The sequence below is a fragment of the Daphnia pulex genome, chromosome 10, assembly GCF_021134715.1.
Source record: "Daphnia pulex isolate KAP4 chromosome 10, ASM2113471v1".
Lineage (NCBI taxonomy): Eukaryota > Metazoa > Arthropoda > Branchiopoda > Diplostraca > Daphniidae > Daphnia > Daphnia pulex.
The window spans coordinates 14754948-14766665 of NC_060026.1; the positions used below are offsets into that span (position 1 = coordinate 14754948).

The 11718-nt window shown below is 43.2% G+C and overlaps 3 protein-coding genes and 1 long non-coding RNA gene across 8 annotated transcripts; 2 read left to right on the forward strand and 2 right to left on the reverse strand.

The window, feature by feature from the left end:
• The first annotated feature begins 176 nt into the window (after nucleotides 1-176).
• LOC124203975 (myotubularin-related protein 8-like) lies at nucleotides 177-5823 on the forward strand. Of its 5 annotated transcripts, none has more exons than XM_046600918.1 (12): nucleotides 177-325; nucleotides 2288-2404; nucleotides 2500-2662; nucleotides 2734-2891; nucleotides 3021-3146; nucleotides 3223-3357; nucleotides 3443-3728; nucleotides 3798-4129; nucleotides 4210-4418; nucleotides 4477-4837; nucleotides 4923-5124; nucleotides 5218-5823. In XM_046600918.1, exons 1-11 carry the CDS (start codon nucleotides 302-304, stop codon nucleotides 5073-5075), a joined length of 2064 nt encoding a protein of 687 aa, XP_046456874.1. In that variant the 5' UTR covers nucleotides 177-301; the 3' UTR covers nucleotides 5076-5124; nucleotides 5218-5823. The 5 variants fall into 5 exon arrangements, with proteins under 5 accessions (XP_046456874.1, XP_046456872.1, XP_046456875.1 ...); XM_046600915.1 differs by lacking the exon at nucleotides 177-325 and adding an exon at nucleotides 1079-2176; XM_046600916.1 differs by having other exon boundaries at nucleotides 4923-5823.
• Nucleotides 5824-5956: 133 nt separating this feature from the next.
• Nucleotides 5957-8772, reverse strand: LOC124203996 (SPARC-like). The gene is made up of 8 exons (XM_046600972.1): nucleotides 8212-8772; nucleotides 7663-8144; nucleotides 7125-7199; nucleotides 6813-7049; nucleotides 6601-6747; nucleotides 6320-6522; nucleotides 6105-6252; nucleotides 5957-6031 (listed from the first exon to the last, which is right to left on the reverse strand). The coding sequence occupies exons 3-8, from the start codon at nucleotides 7197-7199 to the stop codon at nucleotides 5975-5977; spliced, it is 867 nt and encodes a 288-aa protein (XP_046456928.1). The 5' UTR covers nucleotides 7663-8144; nucleotides 8212-8772; the 3' UTR covers nucleotides 5957-5974.
• Nucleotides 8773-8876: 104 nt separating this feature from the next.
• On the forward strand, nucleotides 8877-10725 carry LOC124204005. The gene is made up of 3 exons (XR_006878700.1): nucleotides 8877-8998; nucleotides 9068-9216; nucleotides 9293-10725. It is a non-coding gene; the product is annotated as an uncharacterized LOC124204005 (long non-coding RNA).
• Nucleotides 10726-10864: 139 nt separating this feature from the next.
• On the reverse strand, nucleotides 10865-11657 carry LOC124204003 (biogenesis of lysosome-related organelles complex 1 subunit 2-like). The gene is made up of 3 exons (XM_046600979.1): nucleotides 11515-11657; nucleotides 11144-11389; nucleotides 10865-11087 (listed from the first exon to the last, which is right to left on the reverse strand). The coding sequence occupies exons 1-3, from the start codon at nucleotides 11606-11608 to the stop codon at nucleotides 10945-10947; spliced, it is 483 nt and encodes a 160-aa protein (XP_046456935.1). The 5' UTR covers nucleotides 11609-11657; the 3' UTR covers nucleotides 10865-10944.
• Between the last annotated feature and the right edge of the window lie 61 nt (nucleotides 11658-11718).

The following is an 11718-nucleotide window of genomic DNA, read 5'->3' on the forward strand; positions in this document are numbered from 1 at the left end:
AGATTTAGTTAAAATGAAAAACACGGACGACAGAAAAATTAATAATAATAATTGTGAAAGGAAATTGCCACCAGATTAAAAAAAAATACACGGTTGTTTGAAAACAGAATTAATTATTCTTTGTCTCGTTTCCTTTGTTCACCGCTAGATGACGACGCTTTTAATTGGGTATCGAAATTGGACGCCAGATGTCAGTGTAGCAGAACACACATTCAAGTAAACACGACGAGAAAAGAGTTTGGGACTGTCAAATATTATTTTCGTCACGATTGGAAAGCAAACAACATCTCCGGTCGTCTCCATGGAAGTCATCAAAACACCTAAAGTAGGTTCATTTGATTCCTGAAATTGCCGAACAAAAAAACAGTGCAGAAAACCTGTCATTTTCACTTCCACTTTACTCTCTATCTAAAGCTTTCTTGTGTCCGGCTGGTTTTTTACTGTGAAAAACTCACTGGGCGAAACGGATCGAATGACATGCTTCAGAGATGTTGACAGATTCAGTGTGTTGATTCATCATCAAGTGTGAGGTGAGCGATCGATTACCTGCCACGTCTCATTTTCTGAAAAAGGGGAATCACCCTGGACTTGTCAGTGGCTGAGTCAGTGACAGCGAGCCCCAACCTCGTTCCCAAATGACAATTCATTTTCTTCCCCCCTGGCCACGTCTTGCCAGAATTATCAATGCTAATCAGGTTTACTTTTTCGCAGTCAATGGGAGAAACAAAAACCAACCATTGGTGTGCTGCCTATTGTATAATTCACGTGATCAACGAAAAGACAATTGGTCTCTATACATTATTCCCCTCCGTACACGTCATTATATGGCTGTAAAAACCTGAATTATACATGACTCTGGTACACACACACACAGGTTAGATGAGGAAAAAAGAAGATCAGTAGGTGGGCCGGCAGAGAGAGTGGGGGCGGATATTTGAGCCGGCGTGCCGGTTTCTGCGCGCGCACGTTAACACGATCGAGTCTCCCCCGTTGCTTCTCGTTTGGCAAAATCGATCGCGTATTGTGAAAGAGCATTAAGGCCAGCACCAGGAGAAGACTTTGAGGGTGGGAGCTGTGTGTTGTACTACTACTACCAGTACTACTAGACACAGCTCCCGAAAAAAGCGACCGGCCAGTTGTCGGGACCGAGCTTCAGAAGCAGTCGTCACTTTGGCTCCCTTTTGTCGTGGTCGTTAAGATTGTGCCCGTTGATTTCTCCCAGCACTCAGATCAAACCTTCAAAGCGATCGAGATACAAGATATAATAACTATAGCACTCCAATTCAATCTTTTCCCTTCTTCTCCTTTTCTGTATTATTTTTTCCTGGGAAGAAAAAATCTTAATCTTTTCTCTCGACTGACTTTCCTACTGGGCGGGTCGATAATTGTCTTAGTCAAGGATCCCAACACCACTCTTGCTTTCAATCCTATCTCTTCCTTGTCATCGACTAAACATCATCTCCTTGTTGTCTACCCTGGGCACCGTCGTCTACTCTCTTGTTTCTATTCTCCAGTGTCCCCCCACACACACTTAAACTGTCTGTCATTGTTTGACTTGTGAGCTCTCGTCAATTTTTAAGTTTTTATTTTTTCGCTAGTGCCGATCGATAACGTCGTTTTTTGCGTGTGTGTGTGAGTGGATTTTGTTAAGTTCATTTGGGTGGGGGGGATTTTTAGTTGGGGGGTTCCGATGAACTGCGCCACGTATCCCTGGATGAAATTGGCTCACAGCGCCACTATTCCGTGCGTCAGTCAGATGCTGTCGTCGAATGGAAATACTAGTCATACTAGTGGCACAGCGGGAGCAGGAAGCGGTGGCGGCGGAGGAGGAGAAGAGCATGATTCAATCGAGAGGCCAACGGGATTCCAGCAGGACTCGACTGGCGACAAGGCGAAACCGAATCAGGGCGGAGGCAGTAGTGGTCCCGACGGCCAACTCAATCGCAGTTTGAGCTTTGACGGGAGACGTAAAGTTTGGGCCAGGGTTGAGGCCCACTGGGCTCGGGTCACGCTTGATCGAGACCGTTCAGTCCCGTCTGGCACGGGCCACCACTCGCTTGTCAAATACGAGCCGCAGGCGGGCGGCGAACAGACTCCGTTTTATCAGCGCATTCGCTCCTGGTTGACAAGTCACCCCCAAACACAAACTTATCAGCAAAGTCCAGTCATGACCAAAGTAATTTAGAATCTCTCGAACTTATGAAAACAAATTCAACATTTCATATTGCCTTATTTCTCCGAATAGATTTTAATCCATTTTCATCTTTTTTCCCACCGGCTCTGACAGATTGAAAATGTGCGGATGTTGGACCGTTACAACAACAGGAAACCGTCGACGGGCACCTTATACCTGACTGCCACCCATTTGATCTTTGTCGATCCGGATGCTAAGAAGGAAACATGGGTATATACATAGTGTTATCATTTGCCTGTCATCTCCTTTTGACTTGGTCGTCAAACGAAACTGATGATTTGATGATTATTTTTCCTCCTCCTCAGGTTCTATTGATGCATGTAGCGACAGTGCAAAAGTTGCCTTTATCGACCGTCGGTGCTCCCTTGCAGATTCGCTGCAAGACATTTTTGTCGGTGACCTTCGTGCTGCCGAGAGAACGAGAGTGTCACGACCTCTATACAAGCCTCATGCAAATGTCCCAGCCCTGTAAGAAAGAAACTCTTTTTAAATAAAACGTAACCGGATAACAATTGAAAAACAATTTCGCATTTCCACAGTTCACATAGAAGATCTGTATTGTTTTCATTACACGTCGAGCCTGGAAGAGATCCCACGGACGGCCGGATGGACTTTTTTCGACTTGGAAACGGAATTCCATCGCATGGGTGTTCCCAATGCCAACTGGACGATGACCAATCTCAACAAGGACTATCAGGTTCGGCCCTTTTTTGGGTTGTCCGATCAATATCGCGAGGGGGGGTTTGATCTGATCGATAAAAGGCGGGATCTGATGACCGTGTTTCGACTCAACTTTGTCTCTTTCTCTGATCTGATTGATTTGCAGCTGTGCGACACTTATCCTCAATGCCTCTTTGTACCGACTTCGGTGTCGACCATTGTCTTGGTGGGCAGCGCCAGTTTCCGCAGCAAAGGCCGTCTTCCCGTTTTGACTTATTTACATAAAAATCAGGTATGTAATACAGCAGAGGGCTAGCTGTGACGAGCGTAATTGACAGCAATTTTATCGATTGCCGATGGTTTCCAAGGCGGCGTTATGTCGGTGCAGTCAACCCCTGTCTGGATTCAGCGCCCGCTGCGTCGAAGATGAGCAACTATTGAACGGGATCGTCCAGGCCAATCCCAACGCTAAATTTATGTACGTCGTCGATACCAGGCCCAGAGTAAGTCAATTATTCATGACTCTATCGATTTTTCCGTTTCCTTTTTATTGAATCAAACGCCATTTCCATTTTGGTTAATCCGCAGATAAATGCTATGGCAAACAGGGCGGCCGGCAAAGGCTACGAGAACGAGAATTTCTATGAGAACATCAAATTCCAATTCTGTGGCATTGAGAACATTCATGTGATGCGCAGCAGCTTATCTAAATTGCTGGAAGCCTGCGAACTCAAAACTCCGTCCATGGCCGCCTTTATCAACGGTGTCCAGTCGAGCGGTTGGCTCCGCCACATCCATGCCATTCTGGACACGTCATTACTCGTCGCCCGAAGTCTCCAGGAAGGTGTCAACGTTCTAGTCCACTGTTCAGACGGTCAGTCGAATTCATTCTAGATTTATTATTCCAATTAAAAATCTAATGGAATTTGTTTTGATTTAACAGGTTGGGATCGGACAGCCCAAGTGTGTTCACTGGCCCAGGTCTTGCTGGACCCTTATTACCGGACCCTGCAGGGATTCCAATCGTTGATCGAAAAGGATTGGCTTTCGTTTGGTCACAAATTCACCGATCGGTGCGGTTACCTGCAGAGCGACGCCAAGGAAACGGCCCCCGTCTTCACCCAGTTGGTGGACTGCATGTGGCAACTCCAGCGGGCCTATCCGTCAGCCTTTCAGTTCAGCGAGAGACTCTTGCTCCACCTGCACGACCACGTCTACTCCAGTCAGTACGGAACATTCGTCGGCAACTGCGAGAAGGATCGACTCGATTTGAAAGTAAAAAATTCTTCTTTCTCCCCCACAATTTTCGATTCCGCCAGTCAAAATGTAACAAGTTGATTTTGTTATTTTCCCAGTTGTCAGACAGGACGTACTCTCTATGGGGTAACATTGCCTCCCACCTGGACGAGTTTCTCAATCCCCTGTACAAAAGCGAAGCTTATCCGGAGCTGTTGGAACCTAATCTCATGCCATCCAACATTCTCTTCTGGAGGGGACTCTATTGTCGTTTTGAGAGTGGTGTTCACCCCCGGGAGTCCATCGCAGATGTCTTGCTGGCCAACAGGTATAGAGATCCTTTTTCTTCTTTAGTAACGGATCAGAAAAATTGATGGATTTGACAGGGACCATTCCACTTCACTGGAGATGCACATTGCCCACCTGCAGAAGCGTATAACATCCATGAAAGCGCTGCTGGACGTGTCTACTCCGGTGACGGACAACCGGCTGGCGGATGATGAGGAGGATGAGCAACAACTTCTCGGCCTTCGACTCAAGAAGAGCATGCAAGTGGTGGACGAGCATCCGCTGTCGACGTCCAAGTCTGTCGATTCCGTCTTCTCGGACGGGCCGGGCATCGACAACACAATCACGTCGTCGTATCAACTGCGCCGTGAAATCGATTCCGTCAGCATCGACTGGCGCAGTCTGCGCAACATCAAGGAGTGCGTCTGCTCCACGCCGTTCGATCATTCCAGCAAGAAAGTGAGTACACACACAACACAATCCATCAATCATCGACAACCACAACACAATTTCTTATTCAAATTTTTATCACACACACACACAGTCACACTGTTGGCGGTGCGGCGAAGTGTTTTGTACGAGATGCCTGGACAAGCAGACCCCCCTGCCGGGTCACGCTACTCACCGGCCCGTGCCCGTCTGTCGATCTTGTTACAGAGAAGTTCGACTCTCATCGTCATCCATCACTTCCACTTAATGGATGGGCGGAGTAGAAAGAAGAAGAAGAAGAGGATATATAAAAAAAGGTCAATATTACAAGAGCAATAGACTTTTCTTCTTCTTCTTCTTCTTCTCTTTTGTGCTTATGGGTATTTTTTCTTCTTTACTTCCTCCGGCAGCGACGGATTTGTTCCTGATTGAACATCGCCGCTTTCGTATGATTTCCCACCCGCCGCGCTCTCTTTCTTTTATTTCCTTCGTACAACAATTGGAAGGATCTTATATACTTATTTATTGTCCCCGGGGCTCTTGAAAAAAAAGGCAAAATGATCCGCTATTGTGTGTGTACATATACCGCTGTGCACTTTGATGTTTTTATCGTCAGCTCTCTCCTCCTCCCCTTATATAGTGCGTGTTGATACAAAATGGAGGGAGGAATAAAAGCTTCTCCATTTCCCAAAAATATATATTAAAAATAGCGAAATTTCAAATCAAATTTGCGTCTCTAATTTTTCAAACGATTCGAATTTTTTAGTTTTGGCGCCTTTTTTTGGGAATTAAAAGTTTGTATTTTAGCTCTATTAATTTCAATTGGCGAGAAAAATGGTAGGGAGATATTTCAGCATTGAGAGAGGAAAAACTGGGCAACAAGAGTTTTGTTTCAAAAATAGTAAAAATTCAAATGGCAGTGATGAAGTACTTTAGTTGTGGTGCACTCGCACTCGTCTTCTTTCCCCTTGAACAACGAACCCAAAAAAAAAGTTGAGAAACAAAACAAAACATTTTTTAAAAAACTGAAATGTCAAAGAAAACTAAATTCCATGTTCACATGTTCCAGTTTTCTTTTTTCAGGATCGTCCTAAAACCAAATTTTTTTTTCTTTTTTTCGTTTTTCAAAAGCAAATGAAAATGATTTTAAAAAGAAGAAGAAATGTTTTACAAGCCATTTTCGGCTTCATCTCTGACATCGTCGCATTTATCTTCGATTTCCTCCTGTAATTTAATTGAAATTCAAATATTAATTTTTCTATCTTTTTTTAAAAAAACAAGGTGTAATAATTCAAACCTCTGTGAGTTCGAGACAGGTTCCCCACTCTTGGAGCGTGATGAAATGATCGTTATCAGCGTCACATCCATCCAGGAAGGGCTGGATGCAGTGCTCTAAGGCTAGCAGAGGGGCGCGAATGGGGAACAGCTCATGGCGGGACACTTTCCTGCATAACAATCCCGTCAATTTTCTCTATCGGGGTGTGAATATCTCAACCGAAAGAATTGTGTTACCTGTCGTGAGGGTGGCCGTCCAGGTCGCAGAATTTCCAGATGGCGGCGTTGGCCCACCTGCGGCTGTTATCCTTTTCGGCTTCGCGTTCCAGTTTCAGGAAATGGGGACTCAAATCGTGACGGTCGGCCAAATCCCTCATGACGTTGAAGAGCCAATCGCGCATCCTGCGTGGGAAATCGGCCATCTCATCCGCCGTGCATTGCTGCCAACATCCACCCCAAAAAAGGATCAATCAATTCTCAATTTAATCGGGAAAAAAGGGAGATAAGACGAAACGTACAGGGACATCCCGGCAGGTACCAAAGTACTCGACGTGGGCGTGATCGTATTTGGAATCGACGCATCCGGCCGATCCTGATTTGCAGAGGCAGCGCATGCGGTAAAGTTCACAATCGGAATTCCAAGTTTCATTTTGATTGCTGCAGATCTGCTCAATTCAAAAATAATTTCCAGTAAGTTAAAAGGGGATTTCGTGTGAAATAGGATTATTACCATGCGACGAGGATCCTTTTCCTCTGGGCAGTGATCCATGCAGACGCATTCGGCGGCTCCCATTTGATTAACGCGGCACTCCTTGCCGGCCCCGCAATGTTTCTTGGCGCAAAGGTTATCCTTGAGGGCAGCCTCGTCATCCGCCAAAACATCGATAGCGTCTTGAATGTCCAGCTGTTCGACGGCCTGTTTCGTGCCCGTTTCGTCAACCTTCTTCGACTTTTTAGCGACTTTGCGCTATTTGTTAAAAAATGACATCATTTCCCTGTCAGGAAATTGATTGTTTGTTTAAAAAACCAATTCAATATTTACCTTTTTCTCTTGAGCTTCAACGGACAAGAGTAGACAGGCCGAAACAGCCAAAACGATGAGCCACTTGAACTGCATCTGTGAATAACAAAAAATGATTTTAAAATGATTTAAAATCATTTTATGTGGAAATGTGTTGGTATAGATATCAATTTTGTTTTGTTTTTCATCTTTTTTTCAAAAGGGAAATGAATCCCATATTGCCTGAAGGATGTGTGTGTGTGTGAAGCAACCGGCTATCACATTACCAGAGAGTCTGCGTGTGAGAGAGAGTGAACATGCGCGTCCCAAATTCTTTCCTTTTTCTCCCTTTTTGATTTTTATTTTTTTGAAAAAGAACAGACGAGGGTCGAGACCTCTTACAAAGGGGAGGGACTTGTGTTTCGTGTGTATACACGTCGAATGAAAAAGAAAATGGTGCCAACAAACACAAAGACTTTTGAGTGCAAGAAACTAAAACAACTCGACTTCATTAGTTCAACTCATTTAGACTGTTGACGTGGAATTAATTCAACTAACTTTTTTAATTAAATTGTTTTACCTTTAATGTTTGTTATAATCCGGATGCAACAAAATGCTGAACGGTGGAAGCTCCGAGAGCCTCAAAACTTTTTTTTTAAATGGTTGGAAACGAGTGGCGGAGAGACGTCAAGTAACGACGAATGGCTGGCGATGACTGGACTGATGGAAGGAACCCGCTGGTATTATTCCGTCACCAGGCAAGAGGGGGGTAGAGCAGCAGCAGTGCAGCTAGACTCTTTTTGGTTGTTTTTAAAAATATATTTATCCCGGGCGCGCTGTTAAGAAAAAAACCTTGCCCTTTCAGTCGTGTCAACAAGCCCCAAACGCCGCGTTCAACTCGAGTTTATTTGCAGACGCACGATGCTCACACTCACTCTCTTCTTCTTCTTCCTTTTCGTATTTACTTTAGTCCTCTCCTTGTCTCCCACCATTCCGAAACTCTTTAATCACAAACTTGCTGGGCTGGGCTCCGGTTTCCTGTTTCTTCTTCAAATGCATTTTCTAGAATGTTCACAGTCTTGTTTACATCATCAGAAACACTTTATTTTTTTTTTTTTAACAACTTTACCAAAGTCGGTCGAGGCTTGATTATTATACAGAGGCGACATTTCGAATCGAATGCGCTAGAAGTTGATTTCACAGTCTAGCGGTCAAAGATCATCAAAATGCTCTAGACTTGTTTGTATTTTCTCGTTATAGAAACTTTTAAAATCTATTCGACGATTTCAAAAGAATTATTTTCGAGTCAACTCTTGTGATGGTCTTGTGTTCTAGAAAAAGTAATCGTAATTTAATTGCAATTAGATTACGATTTCACAGACTGTTTTTATTCGCCAGAGAAATCCCGGCAGCAAATAATGTTGATCCTATCAAGTTGTGTAGATCATTTATGATTAGGAAAGTCGTAAACTCGTAATAATGAAACGATAAGATTACAGCTGCGCAAAAGTAAAGGGCGTCATTAATAATAATGTCCGACGTGAAAATAGAAGCGGCTAATCCATATAAAATGAGCAATTGCAACGGTCGATGGCTTCTGGCAACCAACCGCGCGGGGGCCGCGAACAGGTCAGTTAATATCTGCACTGGGAGAAACCCAAAACTGGATGTAATAACTCAGCTGGAATATCATCCGGATGGCGATACACACACCTAGAGTCTCTTGACCAACGATTCTCATATCGTCGTTGACGTCAGAAAATACATGTACAGTTGGCTGATCATAATACGCGCTGGACCCACCCAAAAAACGTCCACCTCCTCATTGTACAGGATCCATCTACCTCGCGATCCGATTGATTATATAATCCATTGCAGAGCGGAATTGGGCTTCAGTGACCTTTCACATACACCAGGTTGGTTTTAATTATTTAAGAAATTTGAATTGCAAATATGCACCTGAGAGGGCCGGGGACCTTGATCAGTTTCAGGATCAAAAGGATCACCAAGTTTGCAGTTCAAAGGCAACTGATTCATTATAGGCATCACGTAATGAATTATGGACGAAGGTTCTCGGTGCACCAAGCTGCAGCAAACGCCGCCAAGTTGAGCGATTTCATCATCCACCGCCGAGGTTATTTTTTATTACATTTGAAATAATTGATTAATGCAGGAACAAAAAATTTGATTTGATTTACCGTCAATTCCAGGGGAAATAACCGCTCCCTTATTTCCAACAGTTTCCACAGAAACGCGCGTTTCCCAAAAAAGAACCTCCTCCGCAATGATTTTGCCAGTCTACATGTTAAATCAATAACAGATGAGAGATCTACTAGCTCGCATGAACTTTCCAGATTTATGGTTCATTTTAAGTGCGTGGATTGCTTATGAAACGCTCGCTGGCCTTGCCCTGGGCGTCATTCATAATTATAGCCAACCAACTAAAATAATTGAAGCTAAATGCATTAAGTTTTTTTTTTAAATTTTAGCAAGGCTTGTAAATGATGACGCCACTAGTTGAGCTACTTTCCAGGTAATAATAATCATCTGAAGCGGAAAGTTAGAATAAAGTAATTATTTTTTTATCTGAATTAATAATAATCATTTAAACGTTAACTATATACTTTTATGACTTTGTAGAAATGTACCCGGCGACTCCCACTGTCTCTTTACGAGTTTTACCACAAAGAACATCACCGTCTGTTAGACGAGAAGTACTAGAGAGGGGGGAGAATAAAAAAGTTTAGAAAATCGATAAAATGTGACTTTATACGTTTCGTGAAACTTATGTAATGGCGGCTGATATATTTTTTCCGTGAATTTCAGCCGGCGTGTATAGCAGCATAACGTCAAGTTTAAATTCAACAGTCCATGTCGGGAATGGATTCAACAAAAGGAGGGTTCCCGTCGAGTGGCCATCACGTTTCTTTTTATCACGCTCAATCAAGTGAAAAGAAAATTGTAAAAAAATTGAATGGTCAACATTTTCTCCGTTAGAGACGATTAGATATCACGTCCATTGTGCGCCAATCAGACCCACTTATTTGAAAGCTTCAGCATACAAAACTGCTCGATCGGCATCATCGACCTAGAATCAATGCATTGTCAGAGAAATATTTATTGGGATATTGTTTTAAATACTTTGCAGCTGCAGTCCTGGACTATTCGTTTGTGTAGGGCTGATTGAAATGTACGACCGTCGGTTTTTTCTCAGCAGCGTCAAAAGGGTTTCAATAAAGAACTTTTTATTAGTGGGCTACATATTTGCATATTCACTGAGAAGATATACCTGAGCGTGAATCACGCAGCTGGGAGAAGTCGTTTAGAGGCCGTTTCTCGCAGATGACTGAACCAATTTCAATAAAAAAGCCCAGGACTTTTATATCGGCACTCAAGTTCCTTATGGTCTCGTTAAAGTTTGTATTAAAAATAAAAAAAGGGGCCCAATTGGATGTTTTAACAAGTTACTTCCTCATTTCAAGTTTGAATGTACAGTATATGTGCCTGGTCATTTCGCAAAGTAGATATTTGAGGGCAGCCATCGCCCAAAGGGTTTTGAATCGTACTTTTCCCATCTGGTTAACCAGCAAAATAATAAAGGGCGTCAACCGGTTTTGGGGACACGCTTTTTCCGTAGGGGACTAAACGTTTGCTGTCAAAAAAGATTAGTGAAATTTATGTGGCAAAAGGGTCGATAAATAATACTGCTGATAACTCCAAACAAGGGAATAAATTGAAACGGCTGATTACCTGCGCTGTTGCACAAAAAAGGACAATAGGTATTTAGACAGATATACAATGTATTATTCAATCATTTTTTTGTATTAGTGGCATCCAAACAGATAATTTAAAATTTACATTGCTACCGCTTCTCAGCTGTCAATGCTTTGAACTTGTTTTCCAATCTGACTGTGTAGGCATCAAGTTTGTAAGCAGCGTGTTCGAGCTTTGAAATGTTGTCCTCAATCTGATCAATTTGTTCCAGGTATACTTCTAGACTTTTGACTGTAAAAAAAATACATTTAAGTATGTACACTGTCAATAAATAAATGTTTCCTTACATTTTGCATTGAGCTCAATGATTCCCTTTCCAACGTTGGCAGCCACTTGGGTCAGATCTTTGTATTTAGCCGCTGTGACTTTGTTCATCTGTTCAAGCAGCTGGTATTCACTCTCTGAACTGGTCAGCTCTGCTTGGAGGTACTCGTGGACCTTTTGGAACATTGTGACCGCCAGCCTGTTCAGCGTGGGATCATGAGTCTCCAGAGGCTCATAGCTACTGGTGCTGGTAGATAAAGTGGTGAGACCTGCCAAAACATATCGTAATTAAGGACACCATCAACGATAATGCACGTAGCACTGAGCTTCCATTATGGCCTACATGTCAATGGCTGTTTGCCAAGGGAATAGCTGCATCCTGAATCACACTAACCTTTTTTTGGCGAGCATTCGACACTGGGTGATTTAGCTTGATCGTTCTCAGGTTGACTTGTATCAGCAGGTCCCGGCTCTGAGCTGCTAGCCATTATATAATATGAAAACAAAATATTTGCTGTTGAACCTATTCAATTTGTTGACAAATGCATCAATTGACGTATCGATCAGACGCCATCTAACGCTTTAATCGGCAAGCGGG